Source organism: Rhinolophus sinicus, chromosome 2 (genome assembly GCF_057876585.1).
Source record: "Rhinolophus sinicus isolate RSI-liver-muscle chromosome 2, RSI-T2T, whole genome shotgun sequence".
NCBI classification, from domain to species: Eukaryota; Metazoa; Chordata; class Mammalia; order Chiroptera; family Rhinolophidae; genus Rhinolophus; species Rhinolophus sinicus.
Genome location: NC_142502.1, coordinates 116,001,692 through 116,015,872, shown reverse-complemented (window position 1 = coordinate 116,015,872; position 14,181 = coordinate 116,001,692). Strand labels below are relative to the sequence as shown.

General features: G+C 38.0%; 1 protein-coding gene and 1 non-coding gene across 2 annotated transcripts in view; one reads left to right on the top strand and one right to left on the bottom strand.

Annotated features, from left to right (window-relative positions):
- Positions 1 to 14,181, bottom strand: part of ZC3H6 (zinc finger CCCH-type containing 6) — a 54,599-nt gene that overhangs the window by 2,251 nt on the left and 38,167 nt on the right. The window contains exons 5-11 of the mRNA XM_019714518.3: positions 12,604 to 12,737; positions 10,706 to 10,822; positions 9,990 to 10,101; positions 4,927 to 5,036; positions 4,199 to 4,452; positions 3,143 to 3,642; positions 2,591 to 2,824 (exon numbers count right to left, since the gene is read on the bottom strand). Of these exons, the coding sequence (XP_019570077.3) occupies positions 2,591 to 2,824; positions 3,143 to 3,642; positions 4,199 to 4,452; positions 4,927 to 5,036; positions 9,990 to 10,101; positions 10,706 to 10,822; positions 12,604 to 12,737 (1,461 nt within the window). The remainder of the gene's footprint in view (positions 1 to 2,590; positions 2,825 to 3,142; positions 3,643 to 4,198; positions 4,453 to 4,926; positions 5,037 to 9,989; positions 10,102 to 10,705; positions 10,823 to 12,603; positions 12,738 to 14,181) is intronic.
- LOC141572029 (U6 spliceosomal RNA) lies at positions 1,262 to 1,368 on the top strand. The gene has a single exon (XR_012497040.2). It is a non-coding gene; the product is annotated as a U6 spliceosomal RNA (small nuclear RNA).

Here is a 14,181-nt window from a genome sequence, read left to right as displayed (position 1 = left end):
AAAGTGCATCACGGAAGTACCAGTTTCAACACCAGAACAAGGTAAGATGTCAGGTATTGTAACGATCAGTTCTGTCACTATACTCCATAAAGAGCGAGCTGTGACATTAGAACATGTGCCATGTCCTTACAGCCAGAGAAAGTCAGGGCCTTTCATTCCAACGGGTCCAAGGGAACTCACGGTGTGTGTGACATGCCAGGGAGTGGGGTGGGGGTGGGGAGATATTCTGTGGAAAGAACACTAATGCTTTGCATCTCTTTAAGCCAAGCAATCCTTAAACTCTGGATTTATCAATGCAGCAGGGAGAGATATGAAAAAATATTTGGAAAGAAAACAGAACACTGATAATATATATGGTTGAGGAAGCACAGGAACTGAGCAAATGAGGGGCAAGGCGGAGGCTTTTGTGTTTATACTTTACTACATTTTTAGATGTTTGATCTATGTGAATATATCAGCTACCCAAACATTAAATTAAAAATAACAAATAAGAGGAACATTCTCGAGTTTATATACTTGTCCGTCCTGAGAACACTCTGGGGCTTACTCCCGAAGCCCACTTAACCCTCCCTCGTGTGTTAGACACGAAGTTGTGCTTAACTACCAGAGGCCTACTCTGTTGTGAGCAGGAGGATTAGAGCGTGATTACTCTCCATTCAGACACACACGGGCTGGCTGACTTTCCTCCACCTTAGAATAGCCCGGATTGACAGAGACTATCATCATCTCATTTTAACTCCTCGCACTGCTCACTAATGTGTTTCTGCTACATGGAACTTGTGTTACACACTTAGCTTGCACAGAGCAGTGCTCACAAGACGAACGGTGGCATTTAGGGTGGGGTGTGGCTTACGATGGAATACACTATGTCACTATAGCAAGAAGTTTTACAGGTATCTCAGTGTCTGGAAAGATGACTTCTGGATACCAGCTCCCTTTACTTCTTCTCCCTGACCTCCAGGAAGCCCAGAGCTGGGCTTGTGATTCACTTTGAGTGTTTCTGTACAGTTACTTCACTCCTCATAGAATTTGTTTCCTGACCCCAATATGTAAGAAGCTACTTTAGTCTCACTTTCATATCAATATATTTTATAAGCAGTCAAATCTTTTTTGCAATGAGAATAGATATAGTACAGAAGGAAAGTAGAACAGCAGAAACAGGCCAACAACAGACAGCAGATATTAGATAGGAAATGATGGTTAACAGTTTTTTATCAAAGGGCAGCTAAGATTTATATAGACATTAAACTTTATAAAAATAGTGCTCGCTTCGGCAGCACATATATTAAAATTGGAATGATACAGAGAAGATTAGCATGGCCTCTGTGCAAGGATGACATGCAAATTTGAGAAGCGTTCCATATTTTTTCAGTTTCTTAGCCTACTTGTCATGGTATTTTTCTGTAGAATGCATCTTCCAATAGTTTTACTATTTAAAATTTTTTTTTCCCCACGAAACTGTCTGTGTTTTCGGCTTAATAAATTTGAAATTGCTGATTAAAAAAAAACTTTATAAAATAAACACAAACACAAAAAACCTAGTGGATCAAGACTTTTTCTGTATGCAGAGAAAACAGCCCTCATAAAACATCACAATTGTATATTATAGTACAGTATAAAATTTTATATCATCTAGAAAAGTTTTAATCTTGTTTATGAAAACATAAAACTCTGTAAGACCTTATAGAAAGATTACCATTAAATGGTTTTTTCTTAAAATTAAGTTTTAGTGCTTAAAGGAATGAATATAAACTGCATAGGAAATTAATAGGAATCCTTCATTTCCCTGCAGTATAAAGTTAATATTACCTTCTTTGAAAAGATAATAATGTTCATATAATAAATAGCCTGTAGCTACCTAGTGTTACCTAGTTTTGCACAGTTATTGATAAATTTTGTTTAAGAATGGTTAAAACTTATCAATTTTGTAATTCATGAGAACCGGATGCTTTAAACTTTTCTCTCCTTAATGAACTAATTGCTGTACATTTATCTATATCAAAACTACTAAGTAAACTTAGTGTCTCCACATAATCTTTTATATTAAAAAATATTCCTTGGGGTGGCCGGTTAGCTCAGTTGGTTAGAGCGTGGTGCTAATAACACGAAGGTTGCCGGTTCGATCCCCGCATGGGCCACTGAGAGCTGCGCCCTCCTTAAAAAAAAAAAAAAAAAGGAAAAAAAAAAATTCCTTCATAATACAGCAGAACCTGAAGTATACAGACTACGCCCATCAAAATTTCTCTAATATCTGAACTTGGTCTAGAAGTCAAAATTCCTGAACAGGAAGGTGGCCTGTTCCTTTTCTTCCAAAAAAAAAACCCCAAAAAGGCCTAGTAGAGAGTCTGCTCACCCGGGCCTCCTACTCTAGCTTCAGATTTACTCACTGCTTCCAGTCAAGGCCTTGGAAGTGACTCACTAAAGCACTGATGGTCCTGGAGACCACAGACCATCCCAACAAGACAAGACAAGAGCTTACAAGGTGAATTGGAAATAAGAGTAGACCATTTAGAGCAACTCAGTTCTCAAACTTTAACCTAGTCAAGGGCTGAGTGACCCAAACAGGAGAGAAGCTTAACACCTGACACACCTTCTTCCTTGCTTGGTGCCCTCTGAGGCTGGGTGCTGCTTGGTTCTTCATCTTCTTGGTACTTCTGAGTAAGTCGGACAAAAAGAGCTCTCTGCACTGCGGGGAGGAGCCCTGGTGCAGGCAGGGGTCCGTGGCCTGTCATGTTGCCGCTGTCATCATACCCACTCCCACGGTTTGGTGAGTCTTGACCAATGGGAGGGTGATGCTGGGCAAACTCACCATGCCACATCCCATCTACATATGAAACACAGAAAGAGACACGCAGTGAGTTAGCACAAAACACCACTAGAGAATACCACAGCGAGTATAAGAAATTGAAGCTCTAATAATGATATTTGATGGTCAAATTACTGTGATTGTACATATTTTTAAAAGTCATCTAAAGCTTGATTGTTACAAGTGTTTGGCTAAATTTAAAATGCATTTTAAGGTCTCAATTTCACCACACTTTACTTAGCTTTATTTAAAACATACATTCTTATCACCCTTTAAATGGAAAACAGGACTCCAAATTTTACATTAGAAATGAGTTATTCCAAAAGGTAACCTTACCACTAGAGTTACTGGGCGGCTGAAAACTGTGTACAGCATGCTGTGAGTAGTAATTATCATAAAACTCGGCAGGGTTCTGTAGGGACTCATAACTGGCGCTGAGTTGCATTTCACCAGGACCCTGTGGGTGTGACGAGCCTGGAGAACAGTGATTCTCTCTGGGAACATTCATCACATGCTCTGCAAAGCCCGGGCAGTGGTAGGCACCACTCATACTTGGTGCTGTCAAAGGTGCTTCCGGAGGCACAAATACTGCAGCGTGACTGTGAGGACCCACAGCCCCAGGTGGAGCAGGTGGCGCAGGTGGGCTCTGTGGCATGGATCCTGCACACGGGTGACGTCCAGGGGAGCCTGGGTGCGTCACAGGACTGCTGTGTTCCTGAGACATATTGGCTCCAGCACCTGGACTTGACCCAGAACTATAGATGTGCTGAGGATGCGGGCTGCTTTCCTGAAATTGTGGACCTGGTGGTGAGGCACTGCTGTAAAATGCTGGTGGCCTGCAAACAGAAAGAACAGTATTTCCTGGTTTCAAGGAAAGGAGCAAACAAGCATGCCAAATTTCTGAATAGATATTAGTTACGTGTATTTTTCTATATCAGAATTGGATACTAAGAAGCAATTTATTCTGTATTATTTATAACTGGAAACACCAACATGTACATCTTGCTTTCATTTTAGCCCATAGTTTTCTTAATTGCTGCTACTATCAGCTGTTCTAGAACTTACTCATTGTTGATATTTTGTAAAACATGCAAAGTACAAAGATAATCACCTCTAATCCTACCGCCCAGAGACAAATGCTTTGATTGGTCCTGTTCTAGTCCTGACTGCTGTGTGGAATTTCTGAGTTGTGCTAAGGACTCCATAGGGAAAGCCCCATGCCAGGAAGCAGAGGGTGAGGGGGCCACAGAGGAAGTGGGAAGTAGAGGTGCACGCCAGACAGCTGCTATCTCTACCTAAGCTTACTTACATGATTAACATGGATACAAGTGAGTGTCTTAATAAGAATTTCTTGGGGACAAAATGCCACCATTTTTGAAAATTTTAACTTACTTCTTCCCAATCTTATGTGCTAAATCCACAGTAGGTTTTACAACTATTTCAAAAAGAGATGGAATTTTCTTGAAATCATCTGAGAGCTCTGTCTGAAAATCATCTTCAGGATCGGAGAAGGGGACGTGCTCTGGTGGGGTTGGCAGGAGCCCCACTCCTGGAGGTGGTTTGGGAAGAGGGGTTATGCCGCGCTTCCTAAGCTCTTCTAACTCTCTTTCATCCTCATTTGTGGGTCCTTCTTCAGTATTCAACACCTAGAAATAATTGGCAAAGATGACCATTTTAAAACAAGTTCCTTCCTCACATTTAAAATCGTGAAGACTTCAGTAAACTAATTTTGTTAATAGAAAAATACTAAGTTGAAATGGGTCATAGATAGCTAACTCAGTTTTGATAAAGAGAATGAGGTTCAAAGAGGTAAAGGATATTTTGATATTTTTCAAAGCAAATTAGCTTTTTAATGGCACAACAGGATGACAATGAAAGATTAATTCCTAGTCCATTATTTCTGTGTTTCTAACACACCTATTAATGAAACATATTAAGTTGGTGCAAAAGTAATTGCGGTTTAACAGGTTAAAAATACTTGCAAAACCCACAATTACTTTTGCACCAACCTAATAAATAACAAATCCTTGCATTGTCAGCAGTTTTATAAAACATGATTCAAGTCAAATGAATATGTAAAGAGAACTAACAAATAATCAAGGTGCAAAATTATTACTCACTTTATCCAAAAGTTTCTTTGTTTCTTTAGTCAGATCATCATGTGAAAATTTACACTTGTCTCCTTGGTAACATTTTGCCCCACTATGATAGAACTTGCATGGAAATTCATGTAAACAAAAATATTAAGGAACAGACCAAACAAAATCAAACTCTAGTATTTTTAAACCAAAAAACATAACTGCTGGATAAATAAGACTGTATTACTACATACTACACTGAATTTTCTATAATCACATCAGACAACTTGTTTCATTTTAAGATTAAATATTTTAGTTATGCAGCAAAGCATTTAAAAAATCTTAACTCTCTCTTACTTTATTAAACCTAGAAAACGTTTCTTAAAGAAAAAGTACTTACACTGGTTATAGCAAATACTATAGTATTTTAACTATGTAAGCCCTGTTGCTTCCTACAATGAAATAAAATATTACACAGAACAAATACATTTTATATTAGGTTGGTGCACAAGTAATTGCAGTTTAAAAGGTTAAAAGTAATTGCAAAAACCGCAATTACTTTTGCACCAACCTAATAGTGTTTATTATCTATGAAGAAAATAAGGGGTTTAATATGTCAAATTAAAGTCAAGCATACCAAAAGTAAGAGCTATAGGCTCATCTTACTTATGACTTTGGGGACAAACGTCTAAAGAAAATATTAAACCTAGAAGTACAGTGAAAAATACACCATTTTCAGGTAGCGTATGTTCAGGGAATTCCAGGGTTGTTTTAGGAAATTTCTTACTGTAATCATCACACTGATAATGTCAAAAGAGAAAAATCATACAATCATCTTAGCAATTGCAAGAGGCAACTGACAAAATTCAAAATCCTCTTTTGATTTAAAAAGCTCTTGGTAAAATAAAAATACATAACTTGATTTCAAAAAAACTACAGCCACAAGCCAATGCAAAAGTGTGTATTATATGCAACAATCACTATTATTTAACATTATTCTGGACATGTAGCCAATACAATTAAAATTAAATAGGACATAGAAATGATTATTTATAAATGGCATGATCCTAGGAAAAAAAACATAAGAATAGACTGAAAGCTTTCGGAAACAGTTCAATAAGGTTATCTGGTTTCTAAAGAAATATGTCAAATCTGAAAAGCTATTTCTTTTTCTTGAATAAGTCAAATTTATCATAACATTTTGATAAAGAAAGGAGGATTATTTGCCCTACTAAATATCAAACATGCTCTTACAGAGGGGAGAGGTCAAACAACACTATGCATGATAGTCGTATAGAAACAGAGCTGTGCACACAGGGATATTTAGGATCTAGGATTAATGCTGCCATTTTAAATTGGTGAAGATGAGACACCAAGTTAACCAAGTTACTTTTGGAAAAAAGTAAGCTCCTTACTGAGCCTCATATATTAAAATAGAATCTATATGAATTAAAGATGTGTTAAATAAGAAATATAAATTTACAATCATAGCTGGATCACATTTTAATAAAAATTTTTATAAAAAATTGTGTAAAAACATATACACATGTATACATCCACTCACACATACATACATTAGCACAGAAAAAAGATTTGACTTTATGCCATATTGTTAGCATGGTTATCTCTGAAGAGTTGAGATTACTTAGGGTTTTTTTAAAGTTAGTTGGAAAATTATCAAACATACCAAAGTAGAGAAAATAATACAATGAGCTTCCTCATGCTGGCCACGTCAATTCAATTTCCATCATCTGGCAATTTGGTGAGGTCTATGCCACCCCCCACATTCTCCTCACAACTCTCCCTAAAAAACACTGGAGTGTTGAAAGTATAATCCAAATACATTTAATCTGTAAATATCTCCACATTTATGCCAAACAGATAAGGAATATTTTTCTTAAGTCACAACCTTATCATCAATCTGAAAAATTCACACATTAATTTTATCCACTACCCTGTCAATATATAAAATTTTTGGACTGTTTCCGAAGATGCCTTTTTATAACTGCTTTGTTCATATTAGGATTCAGATCCACAAACGGCATCTCGTTAGTATACCTCTCAAGTTCCTTCATTGATCTCTAGGAGTTCCCCTCCCCTTTTATTTTTGTATCATTTATTTGTTAATTTTCATATTTTCACAGGTGTTAAAAAGACTCCCGATTGCATCATATCGAGAGGCATTTAATGTCTGGTTGCTTCTTTTTAGTGCTAAGACTGATCAATTGGTGCAGCTGTTGTCAGCTCAACTAATCCATTATAAAGTTTCTCATCAACTTTTCATCTAATGATTTTTAGCAGCCATCAGCAATCACTGCCCAGATCCATTAATTCATCCGAATTTGTGAAATGGTAGGACTGCTACGTCAGAGGGTGAACTCTTGTGTAATTTTGCCAGATGATGACAAGCTTCCCTCCACAAGGGTGCACCATTTTGCATTCCCACCAGCAAGGTCTGAGTGTATCTACTTTTTTACAGCCTTGCTCACAAATTTTGCTGTCACATTTTTATTTTTTGGAGGGGGGAGGGGGTTTGCAAATTGAATAGCTGCAAATGGTATCTCAGGGCATAGATTAAATTACATTCCTCTTATTATTATGAAAAAGACTGAGCATCTTTTCATACGTTTTGGGGCCATTTGCATTTCTCTCTCTGTGAATTATCTTGCCCCATTTTTCTTCTCCATGTTTAGAAACTCATATATTGAGCTGTTACCTTTCTGTAAGTGATGTAAGTTGCAAACAACTTTTCCCATTTTATTATTTACCATTTACTTTGCTTAGGACACATTTTTATTATTATGCAAATTTAAAAATTTTTATGTCGTCAAATTTTCAATCTTTTCCCTTATTGCTTCTGGATTTTAAGTCACACTTGGAAAAGTTATAAAGGAATTCACCCATGTATTCCTCCAGTATATGTATGGTTTCACTGTTTACATTTAGATCAATAATAACAGGGGTTATTTACTTTCTCTTTTTTTTTTTTACTTTTTTTTTTTTAACTAGACAAGGCTATTTAAAATTTATCTGGAAAAGTAAACATGAGAATCTACCAAATATCATAGTGTGCTGGTGAGGCAGAAACAATCATAGCAAAGCAACACAAACATGAGGGCAAACAGACCCACAGAGCCAAACACATCTAGAGTAAAAGCGAACATGTAACATTTCATCATGATAAAGATGGAGTTTCAGATGGAGGGGGCAAGAAGGCTCCACGAATCCTAAAAGGTACAAGTAACCAGCTAGATATTTGGGGGTTAACAAGGAAAGTACACTATACATATATGTTTTTAAAAGGACTATATTCATTTGAGGTCTGACAATTAAGTTCACGAACTTGCCACCGTGCGCTTCCATGGGAAGCACTGTACAAGCAACTCGGTAAGGTTTCATAATCTTGGTATATCAGTGTCTCACAGCTGTGTTCGTGTTGACATGTGGCGGTGTCTTGCTGAGTGGTGTTCATTATCATTGTTGCATGTTTTTGTGTGCCATTGCAAGAATATCTGAGCTTGAATTAGAGCAATGAAGAAACATTAAATTTCTTGTAAAACTTGGCAAGAGTGGAAGTGCAATCAGGGACATGTTAGTCCAAGTTTATGGGGATAATGCCATGAAGAAGACAGCAGTGTACAAAACAATTAAACATTTTTCTAAGGGGAGAGAACGCGTCATTGATGAAGACAGGTCAGGGCGGCCAGTAATGAGCAGAACTGATTAAAACATTGCAAATATTCATCAAATTGTGCATCAAAATCATCGGCTGACTGTGAGAAGCATAGCCAACCAAGTAAACATTGATAGAGAAACAGGAAAATCTTCACTGAACATCTTGGCATGAGAAAGGTGTGTGCAAAAATGGTCCCGAAAGACCTCACCGATGAACAAAAGCAAAGGAGAGTCGACATTTGCCAAGACCTTTTGGAGAGGCAAGACGATGTTTTGGGCCGTGTTATCACTGGTGATGAAACATGGGTGTACCAATATGACCGTGAAACAAAGCGTCAAAGTGCACAGTGGCAGTCAGCCAATTCTCCATGACCAAAAAAGTTCTGTCAGTCTAAATCAAGAGTCAAAACGATGTTGCTAACCTTCTTTGCTATCAGAGGGATTATTCATTATGAATTTGTACCAACTGGACAAACAGTTAACCAAGTTTACTATTTGGAAGTGCTGAAAAGGCTGCCTGAAAAAGTTAGATGACCTGAACTTTTCACCAACAATTCATGGCTCTTGTATCACGACAATGCACCAGCTCACACGGCGCTGTCTGTGAGGCAGTTTTTAGCCAGTAAACAAGTAACTGTATTGGAACACCCTCTCTGCTCACCTGATCTGGCCCCCAATTACTTCTTTCTTTACTCAAAGATAAAGGAAATATTGAAAGGAAGACCTTTTGATGACATTCCGGACATCAAGGGTAATACGATGACAACTTTGATGGCCATTCCATAAAAAGAATTCCAAAATGGCTTTGAAGGGTGGACTAGGCACTGGCGTCAGCACACAGCCTCCCCAGGGGAGGACTTCAAAGTTGACCATAGAGCTACTCAGCAATGAGGTGTGTAGCACTTTTTCTAGGATGAGTTCGTGAACTTAATTGTCAGACCTCATACAGTGAAAAGCAATTTGGATGGGGGGCAGGAGTACAATTTAGATGTACAGATTTCCTAAAAAAGAAGTAGGGAAGTTATTTATCACTGGGGATAAGATTTTATAAGACTTTGATTTTATAATATTCCACAATAATTTAGTAAGTAAAATAATTAAGTCATAGAATAAATATTTTGCTAACTACTCCTTCAGGAAGCACACAGTCTATTGAAATACTTATAAGCTGAGTATAGTAAACATAATATAAAGTACCTTTATTTCTTTCATAGATTTTTTTTCCCAAGGGAAGTTATTCCATTTTCCTAAAGAATAAACTCAGTTTGCCCTTTTGAAGTATAAGGGCTGATTTTACTTGGTTTATGTAATGTGCTATTTAAAATTTAAAACCAAACGAGCATTTCTAGGTTGTACTTAACGATTTTTAAAACCCTCAATGATGCTTTCACACCTCAATATGCTGGTTAACTATTTTCAGTAAAGGATATTATGCATGTAAATGCAGTTCTCTCCTTTGGTACAGTATCCTTGTAAATAAAATTTGCAGATCTCTTTTCTCTTCTCCAACTCCGCATCGTGGTCAAATTTACATTGTTCTCCCTGTTCACAAAAAGAAAAGGAAGGAAGGAAGAGAAAAAAGAAATAATTGGACTGAGTTTTCTCCATGGAATTTCACAGTGTACTCATAATTATGGTTCTAGCTTCAGTTTTTAAATGATGAGCTAATAATAACTCAAACAGTCCCTGGAGTTCCTGCCCAAGCTGGTGGGCGTGGCTCCGTGCAGAGGCAGCACAGTGAGGGGGCCTCAGGGGACCCCGCCTGGGTCCCACCAGCACTCTCCATGTCCAGCTGAACTACTGTGGGGACTCATTTAACCCTCTGGTGTGGCCACATTTACAATTGGGACAATAACTACTTCCTAGGGTCGCTATAAAGACTAAGACATTTAATATTAGTAACCATTTGCCACACAGTGAGCACTGTGTTTGTTAAAAAAAACTCTGGTTTCAACAAATCATAATGTTGTCCCAGAATATAATTAAATGATTTCTGGTGTACAGTATTTCCATGCAAGATACATTTTGAAGAACCAGATTTATTACAACTATATGAGAAATGAAAGAACTAATCACCCCCCAAAAGACTTAAATATTAAAGAGTATTTTGGAAATAAAAGTGTTTATGATATTCCTATGAATTTACCTTAATACATCTCCCTTCCAGAAAGTATTTACAGATTTGTTTTCCTTTGTGTTCCACCGTGTGCTGATTGATAAATTCCTGAGTCATAACCTTCCATTTTTTCCCTGGTTTATTATACTGCAAAAAAAATTTCATTTAAATGTAACATGAAATATTAAACAGATACTAAAATGTATAGCCATACATACCAGGAAAAGAATATATATTTACAGAAAATGTAATAGGTACTATAAAGATTAAAAGATGTTATGAGTTTTATGGCCAACAGAATTAGAATGTGTGCTGCCGAAGCGAGCACAAGGCCAACAGAATTAGTAAGTCTTTAGAATCCATCAATAGATTGCTTGTTCTGTGATCATCCTTGAGCTTTCAAGAAAGTGAGTTTGGACGTGCAGGGATCCCTGAAAACGCTAGGACTGGCGGTGGACATGCTAACCACTGAGCATGCCTACTTCCCTGGACAGGCCTTCCCCAGTCCCTCCTGAACATGGCTGCTGCCTTGGGCTCTGGCACTGTCCTGTTTGTTTCCAGAATCACAAGAAGAAATATCTCATGATAGCCAATAAACTGAGGCAGTCAGTAACATATTTTAATCTTATAACATATTTTAAAATAGTCCAAATCTGATGAATGCAAAAGAAAGAACTCACTGATTTTCTATTACACGACAGAATGTTTTCGTTGCAGCCCACATCTGTAAACATCTAAAAAGTTAGTGCTTGAAGGGGTCATTAGAGCTAATTTAATACCGTATGTCCTCTCCTTCTACTGATTAGCAAACCCGAGCTCAGAGGCAGGCGGTCACTTACTCGACGCCATGCTTTCCCAGAAGCTGATTTTTCCAGGTACAGAGTGACAGATATAGGAGGAGGCTCTCTTAGAAGCAAAGCACCACACTAATTTGGTCTAGGGAGAGCAGCACATTCCAGAGGCCTGCTGGTGTAGGAAGATGGACAGGCAGCGTATAACTACCCAGAAATCCTCAGCTTGTTTTCCAAGCTGCTGTCTCATGGCACATAAAGCAGCCTTCTTTGTGCCTAAGCTGCTCAGAACCTTTATACATTAATGCCAACTCAGAGACCTGAGGGTAGAGCAGCGTGTGCAGAGTTTCACAAGCTTATCTGAGCTTTTTTTAGTCACACCTATTTACACCTCCCTAATTAATATTCTAAGGAGTACGTACGAAGACATCTATGCCTATTATCTTTAAGCCTAGAGATTGGAAAACCAACCATTTTCCAGTTACAATATATTGCTATCTCCTTGCTCTCAATCAAAGTTGCAGCTTTATATCTCAGCCTTGCTCTGTAAATTCAATCAAACCTCACTGGAAATGTGGCAGAATATAGGAACTGAACCACTCCAAACCAGAAAGTCACTATGTTCAAGTTCAAGACAAAATGTATTTACTCAATATCTATCACATTCATGGTTCATAAATTCATCTTCCCAACCATTTATATTTCCTTTTCTTCTCTTATAGTGCTTTCAACTCTAGTAAGTAAGTTCATTTACCACCACCTCCCTTCTTGGCCCCGCTACATATTGGGCTATTAGCATTTTATTGCCATTTGCATCTGGGGAAGGTGACTCCTAGGGAGGAAGCACAACAGAGGGCTAACGGAACCCACATTTCTGCTTTCAGACATATCACTTTTGCTTTGAGGCACTTTCAAACACACTAATTTTATTTTCAAGTCACCCGAATCTGCATCTCTATAATAGTATCATAACTAATTAAAACAACAATTCTTTTTTTGGAACTTATTTGTACTCATCAGATCTGAACTGGAAGTTTGCATTTGCTAGGAAAGTAGCATTCAAATCACAGTGCTTCCTTTGTAGTAAATCAGAAGATAGAGAAGCCCCTCTCCTCACTGAGTATAAACTCTCAGTACCTCTTGAAAGTCATCCGTTCCTGAAAACACATTGGGCCCTTTACTGGCTCTTCCCCCACGGTCTCTGCGTTTGATTTTCTTCGGCAAACCTCGTCCACGACCAACGTTAAAACTTTTGACCCTCTGTTCGATACCTAAAAAAGTTAAAACATACTTCGAATATTATAGAAAATAGCATACCTGTCAATACATTAGTTTGTAGCGGACAGCTTATTTTAAACAGTCTATAATGTACAGACATTCTTTCTTTCCCCTTCAGATTCAATGAAAACAATTAATTAAATCTGTACATTTTACTTCTTGGGCACTGTTTCTTATTCTTTTGTTTCTTAAGGGATGTTAAGAACAAAAGGGGGGCCGGCCTGGTGGCTCAGGCAGTTAGAGCTCCGTGCTCCTAACTCCGAAGGCTGCCGGTTCGATTCCCACATGGGCCAGTGGGCTCTCAACCACAAGGTTGCCAGTTCAATTCCTCGAGTCCCGCAAGGGATGGTGGGCTCTGCCCCCTGCAACTAAGATTGAACACAGCACCTTGAGCTGAGCTGCCTCCCGGATGGCTCAGTTGTTGGTTGGAGCACGGGCTCTCAACCACAGGGTTGCCAGTTCAATTCCTCGAGTCCCGCAAGGGATGGTGGGCAGCGCCCCCTGCAACTAAAATTGAACATGGCACCTTGAACTGAGCTACCGCTGAGCTCCCGGATGGCTCAGTTGGTTGGAGCGTGTCCTCTGAACCACAAGGTTGCCAGTTCGACTCCCGCAAGGGATGGTGGGCTGTGCCCCCTGCAACTAGCAACGGCAACTGGACCTGGAGCTGAGCTGCGCCCTCCACAACTAAGACTGAAAGAACAACAACTTGAAGCTGAACAGCACCCTCCACAACTAAGATTGAAAGGACAACAACTTGACTTAAATAAATTAAAAAAAAAAAAAAAAAAAAAAAAAAAAAGAACAAAAGGAAGGCAAGAAACAGGATGTACATCGCTGGAGAAGTCAAATCTAGTTTGATTCTTTTCAATTTTCCTTAGAATAAGCAATTAACAAGGCTTTTTAAGAGAATTAAATATTACATTAATCTCTAAGGAAGATGTTGTTGGTACCGTGATTCCCCGAAAATAAGACCTAGCCGGACAATCAGCTCTAATGCGTCTTTTGGAGCAAAAATACCGGGTCTCATACTAATTTTTGTTCCAAAAGACGCATTAGAGCTGATTGTCCGGCTAGGTCTTATTTTCGGGAAAACAGGTTATTAATGGCTCCTTTGTAGTAAATTGAGTTTCCATTGATAATTTTTAGTAGTTAATACACACACAAACATCTCCAAATAAAATTTATACTTGTCTTTTACTTTGGAAAAACTTCGTATTTAAAAGTATTTCAAAAGATACCCAAATTACAAAAATTATATATTAGGGTAGGAAGTTACAATACAAAGTGAATTCTCAGTTAACCAAAGTCATATTGAACTAGTAAGTTTTCTAATGATCTTAAACCTACAAAAGTCAATAAACAAATATATGAAAAAAATGTTTCACCTCATTAAAAGAAATCAAAGAAATGAAAATTTAAAAATGACACAGCAAT